Source organism: Myzus persicae, unplaced genomic scaffold (genome assembly GCF_001856785.1).
Source record: "Myzus persicae strain clone G006 unplaced genomic scaffold, MPER_G0061.0, whole genome shotgun sequence".
Taxonomy (NCBI): Eukaryota; Metazoa; Arthropoda; class Insecta; order Hemiptera; family Aphididae; genus Myzus; species Myzus persicae.
The window spans coordinates 40,117-60,451 of NW_019101557.1; the positions used below are offsets into that span (position 1 = coordinate 40,117).

General features: G+C 31.1%; 3 protein-coding genes across 3 annotated transcripts; 1 reads left to right on the forward strand and 2 right to left on the reverse strand.

The window, feature by feature from the left end:
* Positions 1-205: 205 nt before the first annotated feature.
* On the reverse strand, positions 206-927 carry LOC111029502 (52 kDa repressor of the inhibitor of the protein kinase-like). Its single transcript, XM_022308517.1, has one exon. It carries the CDS (start codon positions 806-808, stop codon positions 206-208), a length of 603 nt encoding a protein of 200 aa, XP_022164209.1. The 5' UTR covers positions 809-927.
* Positions 928-1,119: 192 nt separating this feature from the next.
* LOC111029517 (52 kDa repressor of the inhibitor of the protein kinase-like) lies at positions 1,120-2,664 on the reverse strand. Its single transcript, XM_022308531.1, has 2 exons — positions 2,383-2,664; positions 1,120-2,217 (listed from the first exon to the last, which is right to left on the reverse strand). Exons 1-2 carry the CDS (start codon positions 2,662-2,664, stop codon positions 1,120-1,122), a joined length of 1,380 nt encoding a protein of 459 aa, XP_022164223.1.
* Positions 2,665-12,912: 10,248 nt separating this feature from the next.
* On the forward strand, positions 12,913-13,709 carry LOC111029506. Its single transcript, XM_022308519.1, has 2 exons — positions 12,913-13,047; positions 13,182-13,709. Exons 1-2 carry the CDS (start codon positions 12,913-12,915, stop codon positions 13,707-13,709), a joined length of 663 nt encoding a protein of 220 aa, XP_022164211.1.
* Positions 13,710-20,335: the final 6,626 nt, after the last annotated feature.

A 20,335-nucleotide genomic window follows, 5' to 3' on the forward strand; every position in this document is an offset into this window, starting at 1 on the left:
GGGGCGTATTTAGATATATTTTTTTTTGGGGGGGGGGGGGCTGTGGTATTTTCTGCAACTGAAATTCCCCAATTCAGCCTATTAAAAATAAGAGTTAGAAAATTAGTACACAATTTTAATTTTTGTCATGATTTTTAATGTTTTCAAAAAATTAATAATGAAATAATATATAATAATAATAATAATACGATATTCATATAACAAATCAAATCAAATTTAAATTTCTTTCTTTGCCACTGTTAGCAAATTTATCTAATAAAATTTCATCTGGTATGTCAATGTCTCTATGAATAGCTAAAAGGGCAAGTCCCACTAGTCTGGATTCTGAAGTTGTATTTCTTAAATACGTTTTGAGTCTTCTCAACGTCGAAAAGCTGCGCTCAGCTGTAGCGGTTGATACTGGTATTATAGCTAGTATTTTTATTAATTCATACATGTTTGGATACATTAAATTATCACAGACACTCAAAGCCTCTATAGCAGTTGTGGGCCTTAAGTTGTCTTCAATATTCTTCCACTTAGCTTGCCAAATTTCGTACTCTGCTTCTATAACGTCATTTAGCCCCGGTAAATCATTTTCATAAAATTCAACAGCTTTTTTTAAATAAGAAAATGGTTTTTCAACTACAATACTTGGTAAGACATATTGTAATGAAGTTATAGTTTCATTGTGAGGTATAAATCGTTCATTTAATGCCATCATCAAATCGTCCAAGTACGGTATAAAAATAGATTTTTTGTAATATTCTTCAATGTTGTTAGATGGTACATTGCTTCTATTTCTTTGACTGCTACAAATACGAGGCATTTTTGGTTCAATATTTAACTTTTCAGCAATATCTTTGGCTTCTTTATAAATATTGTTAAATTTTAAATCAACGTTTTCTCTTATGGATTGAAACACAGAAATTACATCGGAAACTTGATTAAGAGCATTAAATAAATCAATATTTTTACTTTGTAAATATTTCGATAAATTATAAGTTTAATTATTTAGTAAAGAATATAAAGAATTTAATTTAATAATTTACTAGACACACAAATAGATATTAAAAAATTAAAGTTGCAAATACAATGTAAAAGGCTATTAGCTCTTTTTGAAGAATCGGTCCCAGAACATTAATTTTGCACTTCTTCTAATGCAGCTACAACGGGTTCTACAAATTCTTTAAAAAGCATAACTGCTTCATGGCGTAACACCAAGCGAGTTTCACATAAAGATTTCAATTTTGTAGATTGTGAATTTGGTTTAATTTCTTTTATTTTATTTTTGAGGACGGTAGTTCGATTTGCCGAACTGTTAAAAAAAGAACAGCATTCACTTATTATACCAAAAGCATTTCGAATATCTTGAGATTTTGTAGCATCCGATAAACAAAGATTTAGTGAGTGTGATACACAATGTGTGTATAATGCTTTTGGGTACATATCTTTAATAATTGCTTGAACACCTCTAAAACGACCACGCATTGCTGCAGCCCCATCGTAACCCTGACCTCGCATTTTATTCAAATCAAAACCAATTTTTTTTAATGTTTCTTTAATCGTGTTAGCCAAACCTTCACCAGATATATCATATACCGGAACGAATGTAAGAAAATCTTCTCGAATTGAAAAAACCTGCTCGTCAACATAACGAATACATAATGAGAACTGTTCAATTTGTGAAATATCAGTTGTTTCGTCTGCAAGTATTGTATAAAAATTAGTTTTTGAAACTCTTTCAAGAATTTTTGACTGAATTAAATCACCAAACAAATGTATTATTTCGTTTTGTATAAGTGGACTTGTATACATAGATTTACAACCACTAGTTTCCAAATGTTCTTTTAACACGTTGTCACCATTTTTCGAGCGATATCGAAGCAAACAACGGAAATTACCATCGTTATTTTTTGGTTCTTCTAAAGAAATTCTACCAGAATCCTCGTGCCCCCGTAATGCTATTTGCTGTCTACCACATAACCGAATTGTTTGAATAATTGGTTTAAGTTTTGCGCGATTTTTTATAACTTCATCTTTTCGTTTACTATTTAATTGTACTAATATATTATCTTGTTTTTTTTCTAAAATTGCTTTTATGTTGTCAGCTGTAAGTAACGAATTTTTATGGTAATCATTTTTTTCGTGATTTCTAAAGTCTTCCAATGCGTCTTTTAGCTTTGTCAAGGGTTTTAAAACAAGTTTACCTAACTTCTCATGAGATCCCTTACCAGCCTGATTTAAATTTAAGAACAATACACAGAATTTACAAAACAATCCCTCTCTTAATTTTGAATATGCTAACCATTTGAAAGTTTAAAGCCATTTAATTTGAAATTTACGTTTATATTTTCCACTATTATCATATGGGAAATTAAAATTTAAATCGGGTGTCCATACGTTTTGCAAAATTGAAACTTTCTCTTCGTCACTTAAATTATTCTTACATTCAACATAACCTCCTATATCAAACTTAGAATCTAAACATTTTAAACTAGATTCAATTACCGGAGAAATAACTGGTGGACTTGGAGCTGTTTTTTCTGTTTCAAGTGTTGCCATAATGTCATCATCTTGTAAAACATTCGATGTAGATAGAACTGTATCATCGACGGATTCGGTGGACTGTTTAGATTTTTTATAAAAATGCAATAATGATTGTTGAGCTTGAGTTCTTTTCATTATGCTTAGGTGTATTATTATTTTATTTAACCAACAAATAAAAACACTCGTCACAATCCACTGTATTAATAGTTAGTAGGTACGTACTAAACGTACTACGTGCGATACTCGGATACTAAACGCCTAAACGTCGTATATATCAGACAACAAAATATTTATCTACAATAGCGACTATATAACAGCGTTATCGGCCGTCGTCGTCGCAACTTCTCGGAAATATTTTTAGCTCATACGGGCTCGTAATGCTCGTATGATTATTGTGCGGTGATCAAGACGTGACAACGCGTGTATATCAGTAAATCAATTTTAGATAAAAGAAATCGAAATAACGATAATGCAGCAGTACCGCATGTCAAAATTAAGCATTATGTACCGAACTCAAATGTATAATCGTTACGATCAAAATAGTCATTGACACATTATATGAATAAATTGTTCGTTCATCGTTGTTAATAATAATTCTTTATAAAATTATATTGAACTTTTACGATTTTACATCTAATAGGACATAATAATTAATAAGTAGACTTAATAAACAATTCCTGGATTTCGGGGGGGCTGAAGCCCCCTCAGCCCCCCCATAAATACGCCCCTGTACCTCACGGTGTGAAAATATCAATAATACAAAATACAAATTATGATATAATAAACAGACGCCGTGCGCCAGACATAATATATTAATCGCAACACAGCGTATANTGTCTTAAGTTATTGTGTTTGTATTGGAAATAGTATGAAACACTGTAAAAAAGAAAAGTTTAAAATATACATATTGCCTTTGGCTTTTTTTGAACTATTTATTATTTTTTGATAGGTTTTCCTATATTTTCTTATAATCAAGTCTATATTACCATAGACTTATTAATCTATTCACAGAATAATAATCATTGAGATTTGATGATTTTTGTTATAATTTTACAATGACTTAAGCATAATATGCAATTACGTTATATATTGAAATGGGCACACCTATTAGAGTCATGACTAACTCAGTGTACTGTTCTTGTGTATTTAGGTGTCAGTGACAACGATTACAAATATACAAGAATCAAATTTATTATAGTATACTATATATGTATTTTTAAAGAAAAAAAAAACATTATTTTCGTACTTCTATTTCCTCGTGTGGAATACTCAGTTGCACGGTATCCACCTGTTTTGACCTACACAATACATTGCTCATATAATTACTTCGATTGTCGCTTAATGTAATCACTTTTCTACTGTACATTTGCAATTTGTACTATTTTGCAGCATGTCAATTAATTACCGTCTACTTATAAGAGGATGTCGTACCCGTATGTGTCTTCTATTTCATATAAATGCCTAATATATCAACATTTAGCATTTGATAATATACGTGTGTGCAAGTGAACTACGCTATTATCAAACTTAAGTGTATGTACATTTACCGTTTTGACTCGTTGAGTTTTTACGATATTTACATCTTACTTGAGTAATGAGTATGTAATATTATTATAGTTTAAAGTTTTCATAACTCACTTAAAAATTAAAAGATAATAAAAAGTCAACGAGTCAATACTTATTATAATGCTCTACATTTAAGTTTCATAATTTACAATTTGATAATATTAATTTAGCTAACAACACAAAATTGGAATTGCTGGACCAACAAAATGGTAATTAATTAAACCAAAAAAGGATTTTTCAAAATTTTATTTTTAAAGGCTTGAAATCGTCAAAAAAAATTGTTTGTACAAATTGTGTATCTATATACAATACATATTTTACAGAACTGTGACCTGTAGGTTTCCATAGCGCATGCCACCATAATTTTTTGTCCGTCGAACAATGTGTATGAACGGCGTGTAGATATGAATTGTTCCGAGAAGTAAAATTATACAATCTATCTACGCATATATAAATAAATCCCTTTTTTCCTCATTCGAGGCACCACGCTCATAGCTTTTCATTTAAAACTGATCCATCTATCTTCTTTCTATGATATAAAACAGTTAATTTATAATTTCTTATTGTTCATTGCACAGTGGAATCAATTGGTTGATTAATGAAAAATTTTACCGTGGGTTTTTGATAAGTGTTTGATAATAATTTGTTAAATTTGAACTTTAAATGCTTGCAGAAAATTCGTCTAGAAAACTACGTAGGACGTCTGCAGAATATACACTCCTAACATTATTCCCATTCGACATAACTTATAATTATTATTGTTCCGCGGTAGTGCACTCACATATTATAATATTATAATGCATACAGTGTGTACTCGTGTTTCATGATTATATAGCTACAAGTGATTGGAGTGATCTAAGCCAATGCGGTCCTATTACGACTGCCGAAAACACAAGCCGCGAGAAATGCGGTCGGACAGAAAGAAATGTGTGGTAAAAAATATGTTCAAAGCGAGTATATTGCAATGTCAATATTAATTAATTCGTCTGCCTAGTGGTTCACAAAATTGTCTAATAATATGCAGAAAAAGTCTATATGTTGTATATGGGTACAGTGCGTATGCAATAATAAGTGGCCGAAGGGTGACTTCGAAAAACATAGCTTTTTTCTTCGTGGATATGACAAATGAGTGGGGCAGAGACACAGGGAGATAGAGATAGAGAGAGGTACATGAATATAAAATAACCAAGCAGAATAAATACAAAAATACAAATTTCGTGATAATAAAATGATAATTCTATTTTACTTGAACAGGTGATAGATAAATTTAAAATCTTTTTGATGATTTTGGTTTTATGTCTAACATGACGTAAGTACACGAAATTACGATATAAATTGAATTGTCAGCACCCAAGAGACATAACTAAGCGATTTGAATCTTGTTGTATATTTAGGTGTCAGTGACAAGGGTTACCAAAATAGTAGAATCATAACTATTATAGTATTTTAATGTAATGCATGTATTGTAAATTGTAATGTACAGCAATATAGTACATTTATTAATATATGTATCATAACATATAGTCATAATATATTACATATATTAATAAATGTATTTTTAAAGAACAAAAAATTATTTACCTACTTTACCAATATCTCATAAGGTTTATTTAGTTGCACTGAACCCACCTGTTTCGTTTCTTTTTTGCAGAATACGATGAATATCGTCGTTGAACTACGTTTAATATTACTTTAACTTTACATCATTCAACGTCGTCATTATTTCCAATTTTTTGTTCGTAATTTCAAGAATGCTTAAACATATTATAATGTTAACTATATGTATTATATTTTATATTATTGGGAATACAATTGCACTTACGGCTGAAGAACGTAAAGCAGGTGAGTATATTGCTCATTCTTATTAAATATTATCAGAAATCACATTTTAATATTAATGAAGAATCCTATATATGAACAAAATAATTACAATTCAAATTCAGAGAATTAGTGTTATTTTAATGAAATAGTGATCATTATATTCCATTCAATATAATGGGGTTTATTATAATATTATTCAGGTTTTAGCTTGAGGATTTACCCATTGCGATATCTAATGAAATAAAGGTGATTTTATAATTCTCTGTTCTTCACCAGTTGTTCTCCCTCTCTAATCCCCAGGAGCTTGACGTCTTCTTTAACTCGATCTGTCCATCGCTGTCTTGGCCTCCCTTTCTTATTTGATTTCCACATTGTGACATCATGTAAGTATTCCCACTATGTTTGGCTCGTTGAACATTGCCCTTAGTTCTGCATTAGTTCTTCGTTCATATAAATTTTCCTCGTTTCTTTTGGGTCCATAAATTCTCCGTAGTATTTTCCTTTCAAATAGTAGTAATCTTTTCTCGTCCGACTTTGTTGTTGCCCATGCTCCACAAGCATACAATACTATAGGTCTAATGAGTACTTTATATAGTCTTATTTTTGTATTTTTGGAGATTAATCTTGATTTAAATATAGGTACTAGCGCAAAATAGCTCTTATTTCCTGCAGTTATTCTCCTTTTAATCTCATCATGGCTGTTTGCTTGTTGGTTAACATCTACTCCCAGGTATTTAAAGTTTGTTACCCTTTCGAAGGTACATCCACCGACTACTAACGAATTTTGTACTTGTTCTCTACGTGATACTATTAAGTATTTCGTTTTTCCTTCATTAACTTGTAGTCCAATCTCTTTTCCCTTACTTATTAGTTTTTATGCCGACCGTTTTAGGTCCTCTGCGGTTTCTCCAATAATTATTATGTCATCAGCATACGCAGCTAGTGTGATTTGGTGTCCTCCTCCAATTCTTAGGCCCGTGACATCATCAAGTACTTCTCTCACTACCGATTCTAAGGCTATGTTAAATAATGTGGGGGATAATGCATCTCCTTGTCTAAGATCTGTTTCAACTGAGAAATCTTCAGATATTTCTCCGTTGAACTTAACTATACACTTGGACTTTTGCACACATGTCTTTATCAATCTCACTAATTTTGTAGGGATTGCGAGTTCGGTCATTGCTTTCCATAATCTACCTCGATTTACGGAGTCATATGCCTGTTTGAAATCCACAAATAGTAGGTGAACATCTATGTCGAACTCGTGACTTTTCTCTACTATTTGTTTTATTGTATGAATTTGATCCACTGTAGATTTCCTTGACATAAAACCTGCCTGATATTCCCCTATTATTTCCCTTGTGTATGGCTTGATACGGTTTAGTATGATGTTCGAAACTACATTGTAACAGGTATTTAGTAAGGATATTCCTCTGTAATTCTGGCAAACCATAGCGTCTGTTTTCTTGTGAACCGGGCATAGGACTGACATATGCCATGTTACTGGTATTTCTTCTTGTTTCCATATATTATCTACTAGTCGTTTCAGTCGTGTCATTGGTTCTTTTCCTCCTTCTTTCGGTAGTTCTGCAACAATTGCGTCTTCCCCTGGTGCTTTCCTATTTTTCAACATATTTACTGCCCTTTCTACTTCTTCTAACGTGGGTTCGTCTAATCTCTGTTCAACCGTGTTGAGGTTTTCTTCCACTTCTACTTGAGTAGGTTGGTTCAGCATTGTTTCGAACATGTTCCTGAACTCGTTTGCAGCCTTTTTTTTATCCGTTATTAGTAATCCTTCTTCATCCTTTATAATTGTTGCTTTTGTCTTAAATCCATTCTTAATTTCATTCGCCTATTCAAAAAAAAGTCTTACATTGTTTTTATAGCTGTTTTCTATTATTTCAAGTCTAGAATTTTCCCATGCTCTTTTCTTTTTTCTAAACAATTGTTTAGTTTCCCTTTGTCTAGTCGATAGTACTCTCTTATTTTCCTCACTTGGGTCTTTTTTACATTGTTCATCAAACCATTTTTTCCTCCTTTTTCTTTCTTCAAATCCTAGGACTTCTGTGGCCACCGTTTTAATCGAGTTTTATTCTCTGTTTTTATTAAGAGTAAAAGACTTAAGAGCATAACAAATTATTCATGTTTTAATTGTGTTTAATGTTTTGGTAAAAAAGTTAAAAATACATTTTTTAAATTAATTATTTTAAAAAAAGTTAAAGATAGTCATTTTGTAGATTTAATTAAATTTTTTTGAAAATGTTGACGTTTTAAGATTCTAATTTCATTAATTTCATGATCTTTAATAATTTGTCTATAGTTTTGAGAAAAACTGTGAATTGTTGACAAGGTCCCACCATCAGGGTGTTTATAATATTATTGTAAGTTTAAATCAATTTATTAATAGAATAATTTTTAGAAGCCAATAATTTGTTGATTAATAAGATCATTAAGTTCATCATACCTTTTCAGAAAACAATACAAGATTGTATCAAAACTTTAAAATATTATGGATTAAGGTCTATATGCATATATTCTAAGATAGGGTTATTTACTATTACCATAATCAAAGATACGACTTTGGTAAAACGGACATCCCAATTAATTTAGTTTTTCTCAAAACTAGAAAAATTATTAAAAATCGTTAGAGTAATAAAAATGCCAGATTAATGATGTATCCATTATTTCAGGAGATATCTCAATGGCTAAATCCTCACGGGACACCCTGTATATTTCTAATCAATATTATGATTATTTTTTCTATCTATTCCTATCATTCTTGTACTACCAAATACCTTTTTTAGAATTTCAAAAAGTGATTGACTGCTACAGTAAGTAATATGATTTACTTCCCCTATCACAACGCATTGTTCATATCAATATATTGAGCTTCACTCATGTGATCACTCTTCTACCGTATGATTGGGAATTTTATAAAGTTGTGATTTTGGTTTTAGAGTTGTATTAAAAATAATTCATTACATAATGTTCAAGTACTTGTTCAGTATGACAAATTGTAAGATGTTACTTAGAGTATGTCGTACCCAAGTGTCTATTGTACAACACATGTTTTCATTTACTTCAAGAAATCCCCAATTTATGTTTTAAACTTAAATTATAAGAGTGAATTAAAATATTATTAAATATGTTGTTGTGATCTTAAAAATAACTGTTTTATGTTGTATTTAGATACACTGTAATAACGTACATAACAATATCAAATAAACACAGTGCTTGGTTTCTGGCACTTATTGTAACATTCCTTTTAAAGAATGTGTAGAGTAACTATGATATATAAAGATACATTTTCTTCGTACATATATTTGAGAAAACTTATTATTTAGTAATTTATGATAACAAATATTTGTACTTAAATATGTTATTACAGTATTTAGTGAGTTAGAGTCTATAACGTAGCTAACTATTCTGATACCCCAATTAATATTAAATTTCGGTATAATTTTTTTGTCATGTATGTGCTAAAATTTACATTTTTTATACAATTAGATGCATTAGAAAATGGAATTTCTATGTCTAGTAGACATTAAATGTTAAAACTAGTATGTAGCGTTCTGAAAAGTTTCTGTCCAAATCATATTATTGAACATGAATGTAGTATATAAATATATATAAATATATATATAAATATATATTTTATATATTTTAGTCTTCATTGTCCGAGGATCTAATGGCAATGGCAACTGTAAACTATACCAAAAAAATACTTATACATGACACATACATAAATTCTACAACTTCTGTATTATATAACTGTTTTAATCGGTAAGCTGGAAAAAATAGCAACCGCTTCAATTACAAATATCTATCGTAAATACTCAAATCCCTGTTTTCGTTATTCGTTGGGTTGAACAAACTGGGTCCAATAATTGTGAATCTAAACTATTCAAGGATCTACAAAAACACACTAATAATATGTACAAAAAATTATATTTACATACATTAATAGTCGATGTTGTTTATGATCTAAACTTTTATAGGGCAATTTTTTGACCATGGACTTTTGAGAAGAAATAAAACAGGTATATTAATTTTATTAACTTATAAAAAACCAATAATTGTTTATGATTAACTTTATTACATAATCAGATATTTAACTTATTATAAGCAGTTTGTATCTACGTATGGAACACAGCTGCTAATTTTTGTTTATCATATGTCACGCAAAAAAAAAATTAAGAACAGTCTAGCCGCTCACTGACAGATGGGTCATGCGACAGTCCACAGTGACGAAATAGTATAGCCATCAGTCAGACAAGTAGCTAACTTGATTGAAAGCCAGACAAATAAAGGACCAAAATGCAATATTTTTTATCAATTTGTTGTTGCCACTGATTTATGTTTATATCACTCATAGAGGCTATTGATTTATGATCTATAACTACATTTTTTTTTATATTGACTATTAATTAATTTGGAATTCTAATTGAATTTCTTTAACTTATTGATATATCTGGCAGCCATTGTGATTCTACACTACATTATTCGAGTTAAATATTTTGGTTGGATAATGAAAACATTTTAGAAAATGTAGTGATATGTTTTATTGCCTTCGACTAAATGAATAATCTTATGATGAACTTTTAGTATACAAATTGTATGTTGTTATTAAGTACACATATTGTATGTCTATTTGATTTGATTGAAATAATAAAGACAGTAACAAACTGAAATTTATTTATCCATGATTTTTTTTATCTTTCATAGTTCTAGGACCTTTACCAGATGGTGAAGTAGAAACCTTTGACATTTTATTGGAGAGATTCTGTAAATATACATTACCTACTACTTATTTATAGTTAATTAATATAGTGCTATTTATATGTTATAATGATTAGAAGAGATTCAACTAATTCACAATAAATTAACATTGATATAAGTAATTTTTTAACTACATAATTCTCAACACTAACTGTAAGTTCAGATTCGCCAAATCGACTTTAACACTTGACCGATAACTTAAAAAATTGTAATTATATTACTAACATTCAGATAATTTTACATTACTGCTTGTTGTTACGTTTAATGTCTACTCGTTAATTATGGTTATGTGTTATTATGAACATAATATGGAGAAGTATACTATATTACTGTTGGTTTCTCAGGAATTTCTATATTTATGGCCCAAAAGCTGTTATTAAGCCAATGTTGATAATACTTTTTATTAGTTTTAGTTTAGAAAACGAAACTGACTTGTAAAGAATTGACTAATAGTCTCGATTTTGAAAATCATTTTTGAATCTTCAATACCTATGTTTGAGTTTCATGTTCCTGATATGTGTGATAATATTTTTAGTTACTTTTTCAAGTTAATTGTTCATTGATTTTTGATATGCTGTTGAGTATATTACTTTGTATTTCCGATTTGAGTCGACTGTTCAAAAGTTACAACAATAGTTTTAACCAATTTCTGTTGAAATTGCAGACTTACTATGTATATCTTTAACATGTGTTCTATTGAGTTGCGATCTATAACAATTCTTTCTCTTAGAGTTCGACGATTTATTAATTTTGAATCCTTGTTGAATATCATTGACTTATTGAGTTATGAGGTAGCGGTACCTGACGAAGTAGAAACTGCGAACTTTCATGCCGATAACGAAACCTCAAGAGTTACATCAATTCGACCTTAAGAGCGTGTGCCCATTTCCTTTCCTGGACGTTTTGCGCACGCAAGCGATGGTAAACGGGGTCAAAGCTATCTTGTCGATAGAAGAAGAGGATTGAAGATTAGGCTTATAGAGTAGAGACCCGAACACCTAATATCCAGACGTGATTGGTTAGAGTGATTACAAGCACCTCCCCGCCAGTAATCACTCTGAAGTCATTCAACTACACTAAAAAATATTAAAAAATATTACTTTCAAAACAAAGTTCATGTTCTCAAGTATCGAATTGACTTGCATCGTTATGCATTTTAGGCCAACACTCTTGTACATTTTGCATCTGTATGCGCCATATCTACAAGTATTAAACTTAATTTCATCAGTCGAAAATCAAAAATGTGTGTATAAGTGTGCGTTTGTATGATGTAATTATACCACACAAGTATGTGTAATGTATTAGATTGAAATATAAAAACAATAATAACCTGAGATTTATGTGTAAAAAAATGTTTATTTTTATAGATCGAAATCTTTACGAAGATGAAGATGTGGATATGACAACTGTAAGAAACTCGTTCAGTAAGAATAAGCGAACATTACGAATTACTTACAGTGTTATATTTTAACATTATGTAATGCGACCTGTTCTTATGTATAGATAATATAATCAGTTATTTAAATACGCATTAGTCATATAATCAAATATGTATTAATGATATTAATGTACTAATGTCAGTTCATAGACATCGGCTATCACAATATAGGAAATATTATAACATATGATTATTTTTCGAGTAAGTAAACTGTTCATGTTACGTTAGACATAGGAACACAATTTTGGTTAATCGTATGAATGAGTATTTATTTAATATAATATTATAAACACTTATGAATTAGAAGTACCAAAGTGTTTGAGAGTCTCAATAAAATAATACAAATTTAGTATGGAAGTTCTGACCAGTTACGCACTTGTCACTAACCTACTTGATCAACTTAGCTCGACTACCGAATCTCTTTGGGGCCCGTGCCCCTGGCCTTTTAGTACTCCGCCAATTTAACTCATCCCACTCATGACTCATCACTGCCTGAAACAAAACATCTTAGATATAAGCTGTGATATTTTGTCTGCATTTTTCGATTAATGAATGCTTCTAATAAAATTATAAGTATACATTTGATATTAACCTCATGTACATATTATGATTATCTATATATATAAAACTGAAATCAAGCAAAAGAGGAAATATTTGTTACGGTTTGGCTTCGAATATTCTTATCCAATTGTCATGCAGTTTTAATTAAGTTCGTTATTAATCAATTAGGATTTGGATAAGTTGTTAATTTTGAAGGATTTTTTTTTATTGGTCACATTATGCCCAAGAAAAGGAAATCAAACCTTGGCCACTTCACAAATAGTGCCAAAAGGATGCGCTTATCTAGAAACAATCATTCGCAAATGCACGATCAAAATATGGTTGACAATAACGACAACAACCATAATGCCAATGTATACCTAATGTTTATCTGCAAGTCACCCAAATTTTAGAAAAAACGGATGATTGGTTACGCGAACGAGCGATTTTAGCACCTGAAAACGATTCTGTTACAAGTATAAATAATAAAATTCTATCAATTTTTAAGGCCCATCAACAAACTTATCTTTCTATTGATAATCTGACTGATCAAGATAATGCTATTGATATTCCAATTGAATTTTCGAATTTTTTGAATCCATCAGGACTTCCTCCGCATAAACTGGACTTGAAAATTGGAGCTCCAATAATACATATGAGGAATTTAAACGCACCAAAATTATGCAATGGTACTAGATTACGGATAGTAACTATGCAGAGGAACGTGATTGAAGCTAAAGTTCTTTCTGGCTCAGCCCAAGGTCAAGTTGTTTTCATTCCCAGGATACCGATGATTACTAATGAATACCCGTTCGAATTTAAACGAGTACAATTTCCTATAAAGCTTTGTTTTGCTATGTCTGTCAATAAGGCACAGAGACAGACACTGAACGTTGCAGGCCTTGACATTACGAATCCCTGTTTTACCCGCGGACAATTTTATGTTGCTTGCTCCCGTGTCAGTTCGGCAAAACTTTTATATGTGTATGCGAATCACCAAAGGACAAAAAATATTGTTTACAAAGAAGTATTATAACCTTAATAGAAATATGTACAGAGATAATATATAAATTAATAAATAAAAAAGGTACAATATAAGAAAATAGTAGTTTTTTCATCCTCATTTTTTTTTTATATAAAATAGTTGAATACCTCCCGGGCTGAGACGGTAAACCAGCTATTAAACTATACAATAATTAATATGGTTATTAATTTACGAAAATTGGACGGCTTCAAGGAAGAGGGTGTCCAAACAACACTACTTCAATTCTAGACTGATGTGTCTACACTTAAAAATATTATATAATTTACACTTAAAAAGACATTGCTTTCACAGCGTTTTACACCTAAAAGGAGTTTTTTCCGGGCAACGCCGGGTAATTCAGCTAGTACTATTATAATCCTGCATCATTTAAGATGGACTTAATTCAAAATTAAATAATATAAAATCAGATGTATCCTTGTGACCTTGTTGTATTTCTTAGACGGTTCTCAACCGTTTACGTATTCTACACTATTCAGCCGATTCACTTTTCGACCTTAATCGCGGATTTTGGAACCGAATCACCACAAAATGATAACCATTATTCTTTTTGTTGATATGCAATTTCGTCCAAATTTGAACTCAAGATGTCTGCAAAAAATAACTGTATTCATATATTTTTTAGATTTATTAGTTATGGAAAAAAATGCTTATGTGGAACCTTGTTTTAAACTTTCAACCCTTAACTATAAAAATTGATCATTTTATACATTTTTAACTACAAAATAATTTTAAATTTTCAACTTGATAAATATTGTCGAAAGTTGAACTCTCAATGCTTTTAAAATAAAAAAAATTTCAAGGCTACAGTAATTCGTTTTGGAATTACAACAAAAAAAGAAAATCACTACAAGAGAAATTGAGTGAAAATAAAATGTTGTAAAAATTTCAACTACAAACCCTCATAAAAATTTTATTTGAATTTCTGGTAGAATTTTTTTTTTATAAATTTAGGCAAACTTTTAAGGAATCTAGTAATACATTTTTAGATCTTAGATATAAATAGAAATATTCTCAATAATTTCTAACTAAATATAATTTGCTAATTTTCATTATTATTACGAATTTCGTCAAAATTATGTTTAAACGCTCATAAAAAATAGGTATTATACTCAGCTTTTTTTTTTTTAATTTCCATTAACAACAACTTTTAAGGAACCTTCCGTTACATTTTAAAGTTTTTGACCCTACGAAAATTTTTTTATTGACTTGACTTTACAAAAAACAAATCATAAACGAAAATTTAATATTCCTATAAATAGTTCAACACAAATCAAAAATTGTATGGTGAATTTAAATTTATCACACAAATATTTAGTAAAAAATGCATGTATCTACGGTAATTTTTGATGGAGTTAGGTACACTTAAAACCAAAATCGGGTTTTTCGAAAAATAGTTTTTACGTAAGAATTCCCGTTTTACCTTAATGTTTTGTTTGTTTTTCCTGTTGCTTTTGAAAACTATTGGAAATTTTAAATTTTGACCTCCCAGAGGCACCAACAAAATTCACTTTTCTGCCAAAAACGGTGCAATTTAAGAAAACTTACTTTTACTGCAAGAAATTGTGATGACAGAAACAAAAAAATAAAAATAAATAACACACATCATAGTAAAATAAATACATTCACCGCTCCGCTCAGAATCTAAAATTAAAGTGAGAATGATTTTTGAATAGGTATATTATAAATCTAACATTAATACTGAAAGTGTAAAATATTAATTATTATTCAACTTTTTACTTGGTTGAAAATGAATCAAACAAAAAGTAAAGTATACGTTTTTGTCAAAACAGCCATGCATTACCAAATTTAATGTTGGAGCGTCGTGCCAATTCCTACACACTATGATTTAAACATTATACAACACAGATATTAAGTGCATCAATCCCAATTATTATTATTATTATTATTATTAATGAACGCTGTGTACTAATTGAGTCCCTGTACCTGAACGGGAAAAAATTAATATACTAATTGAGTCCCGGGTACAAACGAGACATATACTAATTGAGTCCGAGGTTAGGAAACTAATTAAGTTTACTTAATAGTCCAAGGATTATTTTGAGTAAAATATAAAATGAACATCCAGACACAGCGAAAATTATGCCGCGCGTCAAAAGCCGCTCCACTCGGATATACCTATGTATACATTATACATATTATATTATTGAAACTTTGTCCAAAAGTAAACAAAATACCAATAGTATGTAGTTATTATTTTCATTCCGTGGATAGTAAACAGTTGAGTAAACTGTATTGGGCAGCTTTTAAAAGTCCCATCAATATATATTGTATCAAACGAAAAAATATATATTTGTTATATATTAATTAAAATATTAATATAATAATTATTTTATATTATAATATTTTAACGGGACTCAATTAGTATTATACCTACAATTTCACTGGACTCAATTGGTTTATACCCTAAAACAACCCGGGACTCAATTCGTCATAAAAGGTTATACTGGGACTTAGTTCGTATGCAGCCTTAATAAAATATTATACATAATCAGAACAATATTATATGCTCCACAAGCCTTTAACATTTATATCTGTAGTTCTGTTACATACCTATATTTTTATAATACTTATTGTTGGGAGCTCGGGCCTCAGTTTATATTCTCAATCTCAAGGGCAATTTTAACAGTGTTCAATAGGTAATATTTATTACTATATATTTGTATATTGTAATTAAGGACGGAAGTATGCGCAGTAAATTTTATATTTAGATTTTATATAAAAACAGTGACAAACTGAGATTAAGGTACAATATAATTTATCTTTTTATAGATATCCTTTTTGAAACTGATGATGATTATGTACGTTTTAAAAAACTATTTTGTAAGTATAAACTTCTAATGATTCATATTATGTTCTTATTTAAAAATTGTATAAAGCATACTTTGCTTTTTGGTGATAAACTATATTACAATAGATAATGCAAATATAGATATGCATTAATTATATAGTCGAATATCTTTTGATAATAATAGGCTATGACATAGTAAACTTTTTTTTTTTTATTTATTTAAGAAAATTTACAATCTATATACAATTTATATAATAAGTAAATATGATGAAGAATATTACAGGACATGAAAATCTTGAGGGAAGGAGTGTCCAGTGACACTACTTCCAATTTAAACTTAGGGGGGAGGTAACTTTACAATAAGTAGCACTAGGCATTTTTTAATAAATCACGCTGCAATTTGCGTTTGAGTCGACGAGGGGGGTTATCAGGAATTGTACAAGAAGAAAGTTTAGATATGAGTGGATTTGGATGGTTAGTGTGGATATTGATGGTATGTTGAGATCATGATGTGGGGTGTGGTTGCTGACGTACCAGGGAGCATTAGAGATTACACGCAGGGATATTGATTGGAACGCTTGGAATTTGATTAGGTTTGAGTTTTTAGTGGTACCCCACAGTTGAATTCCGTAAGTCATAGCTGGACGTAATGTTTGTTTATATATTAGTGTTTTATTATTTAAAGAGATTTTGGATCGTAGAAAAGGTCTTAATTTGTGAAGAATGAGATTAAGGGAAGTTCTTTTAGCTTTGATGTGATTAGCCCAAGTTAGTTTTTTGTCAAGAAGGAGTTCCAGGTATTTAACGGAATCGAAAATGGGAATTGTTTGGTTATTAATGTAAACTGGAGGAATTGTTGTAGGCCTGAGGGTAAAAGTGATGAGAGTGGATTTATTTTCATTAATTTTAATTTTCCATAAGCTGAACCAATATTGTAGTTGTGTTAGGTGGTCTTGGAGGTTGTTTGTAGTGGTGATATTATGGCTGTGTCATCGGCGAAGGTAGCTAGAGTAGTGTTGATAGATTTTGGTAGATTTTGGATCTGCTGTACCTATATATATTATAGAGAGTTGGGGAAAGAAAACTGCCTTGAGGGACGCCTGCTTTAATAGGATGTGAGTCAGAAGTTTCATCTTCACATCTTAATGAAAAAGTACGGTTTGATAGGAAAGATTTGAGTAAGAGGAATAACAGAGTGGGTAAAAATAATAATTTGAACAGCAGCCCTTCATACCAGACCCGAAAAGAGATGAGGAAATAGTATCGACTAGTCTGTGTAGTTGGTGGAAGGAGGAGTGCTCACTCCTAAAGCCGAATTGAGCGTTTGGAATAATTTGTTTCTCGTTAAGAATCGGACAAATACTTTTTAGTATGATTTTTTCTAAAATTTTTGAGAAAGTAGGAAGGAAGCTAATACTCCTATATGAGGAGGGTTGATCAGGAGGTTTTCCTGGCTTGTAGATTAGGATGGTAACTGAGTGTTTCTAGGTGGGAAGGATATAGGATAGACGAAGAATGCTATAGTAAATATAAGTGAGAAATAACATTGCTTTCTTAGGCAGGTATTCAGCAATAGTATTGGTTAGTTGTGACCCGGGGATTTATTATTTTTTAAGTTTTTGATGATATTTAGGACTTCAGAATGGGAGGTATATTTTGTAGGGAGGCACATTGAGGGAGTTTTTAGAAGTGAGGTTTCAATATTAGAGTGTGGCTTCTAGTGAGTAAGTTTGGATGTGGTGAGAATCTGCTTTCAAGATCTGATACGAATAAGTTTGCTTTGTCAAGATTTGAACCTAACTTATGGAGTTGTCTGGGCACCGTAGGGGAGGTATTTTAGTGTTTTCCTTTAGGATATTTTTAGTGGTTTTCCAAAGAGAGATTCCATTTAGTTGTGAAATTTATCAGAATTGTATTTTCGAAGAATATTTTTTAAGGAGTTATTGAGAGTGTTGAAATGCCTTTTATCACTCGGCAAGTGGGTTCTTTGCCATATACGGTGGGCTCGACGCTTTTCTGTAATGAGTTGTGTTATGTGTGAGGGTAAGACATTGGTTGTGTGAGTGGTGGAAGAGTTGTTTTTAGAAGCGTCGAGTGCAGTATCTTGAATGATATTTGTGAAAGAGTGTACTGCAGTATCTAAGTCAGATGGGTTCTTTAAGGAGATGTTGAGAGTGATGGCATTTTCTATGGATTGACTAAATTTTTTCCAGTTTGTTTTGTCCGGAGTGATAGTTGGGTAATTTTTTGAAGCAGTTGAAGTATCGTTTAGAGTGAGTAATATTGGTGTGAGGTCAGAAGAGGTCTGAGGAATTGGTAATAGTAAACTTTATGTGGGAGCGTAGTGGTAAAAAAGTCTAGGACGTCAGGACTTCTATTAGCATGTGAGGGCCAATATGGGGTAAGGAGGAGATATTATTTTAAGATTGTGATCGAGGATATATTTGTTGAGAGTTCGGCCTCTAGTATTAGGTTGGCTAAAACCCCACAGGGGATGTTTGGCGTTGAAGCCCCAACCTACCAGGAAGTGATTACCGAGGGAGTTAAAAAAGCGCTCGAAATCATTGAGATTTAATTTAGTGCCTGGACGGATGTAGGTCGATGAGATTTAGGTAGGACTATGATTTAGTGTTAGGGAGATGTTAGTGGACTGTATAACGTTATTTTGATATGGGGGAAGTATGGTATGTTTAATATTTGACTTAAATGAAATTGCAGAACCCGCGTGGGAAGAACCATCGGAATGGTTACATTGATATGTAATATAGCCATTAATGTTGAATTAAGAGTTTGGTGTCAGGTGTGCTTCACAGATGAGTAAAATATCAATGGAGTTTATCGAGAGAAAGGCATGAAGTTCGTTTTTTCGACGCACTAGTCCATTAGTATTCCATTGAAGGATTGAGATAGAGTGAGGAATATTATTTTGTCTATTTAGCATTAGATAAAATTAGTTTTTCAATGAGAGTAGTAAGTAGAGAGATCAGTGGATTAATGGTGGATAGGAAGTTTTTGAGAAAGTGCGCCATTTGGTGGGCTAGGTGGTCGGAATTTTGAGATGCGTTGGTGGGGATGTCTTGGCTCGGTAAATCGGTTGTTGTAGCTTGCGCATAAGATTTTTTGGGTTGCGTGTTCATATTGGAAGTAATGTCTACATTAGTTAATTTTACATTAGAGGATACTTCTTTCAGGTTAGTATGAGTTGGGTTTGACCTCTTGAGATGGTGGACAGCTTGATTTTTTTTTAACACAGGGCATCCTCTGTAATTGGCTGGGAGGTCACAACTACATAGTGCGCATGTTGCTGGTTGGTCAGCAGGTTTTACACAGCTTTCTGACGCGTGAGAGTCTAGACAGCGAACACACTTTGGAGGGTGGTTGCAGTATGGTTTTGTATGGCCGAAGCCTTGGCAACGAGACCTTGGATTGGTTGGTTGTTTGGTCGGGGCTCTTCATTGTAAACTTATAATAGAAATATTATATTATTTTGTTCGATGTTTAAGATAACCTTATATAATGTATATATTTATAACTCAGATTCTGGGAGAAGAGAGCTAACTCTCCGCGAAATAATATAAAATCAATTGAATTATTGTTGTATTTCTTAGTAAAACAACAATGAAATGTACTAATAATTGTAGAAGGAAAAATAATGTAGGTAGAAGCCAATAGATCTTTGTGAAAATACTTGTTTACTGAAATTATGTGTGGTTGCAAAAAATGTATGTAGGTTGCTTGTATATTACGCCTTATTTCCTGTTCATATTATATCAGCCATCAGGCCTGAATAACATTATCAGATTTTTGA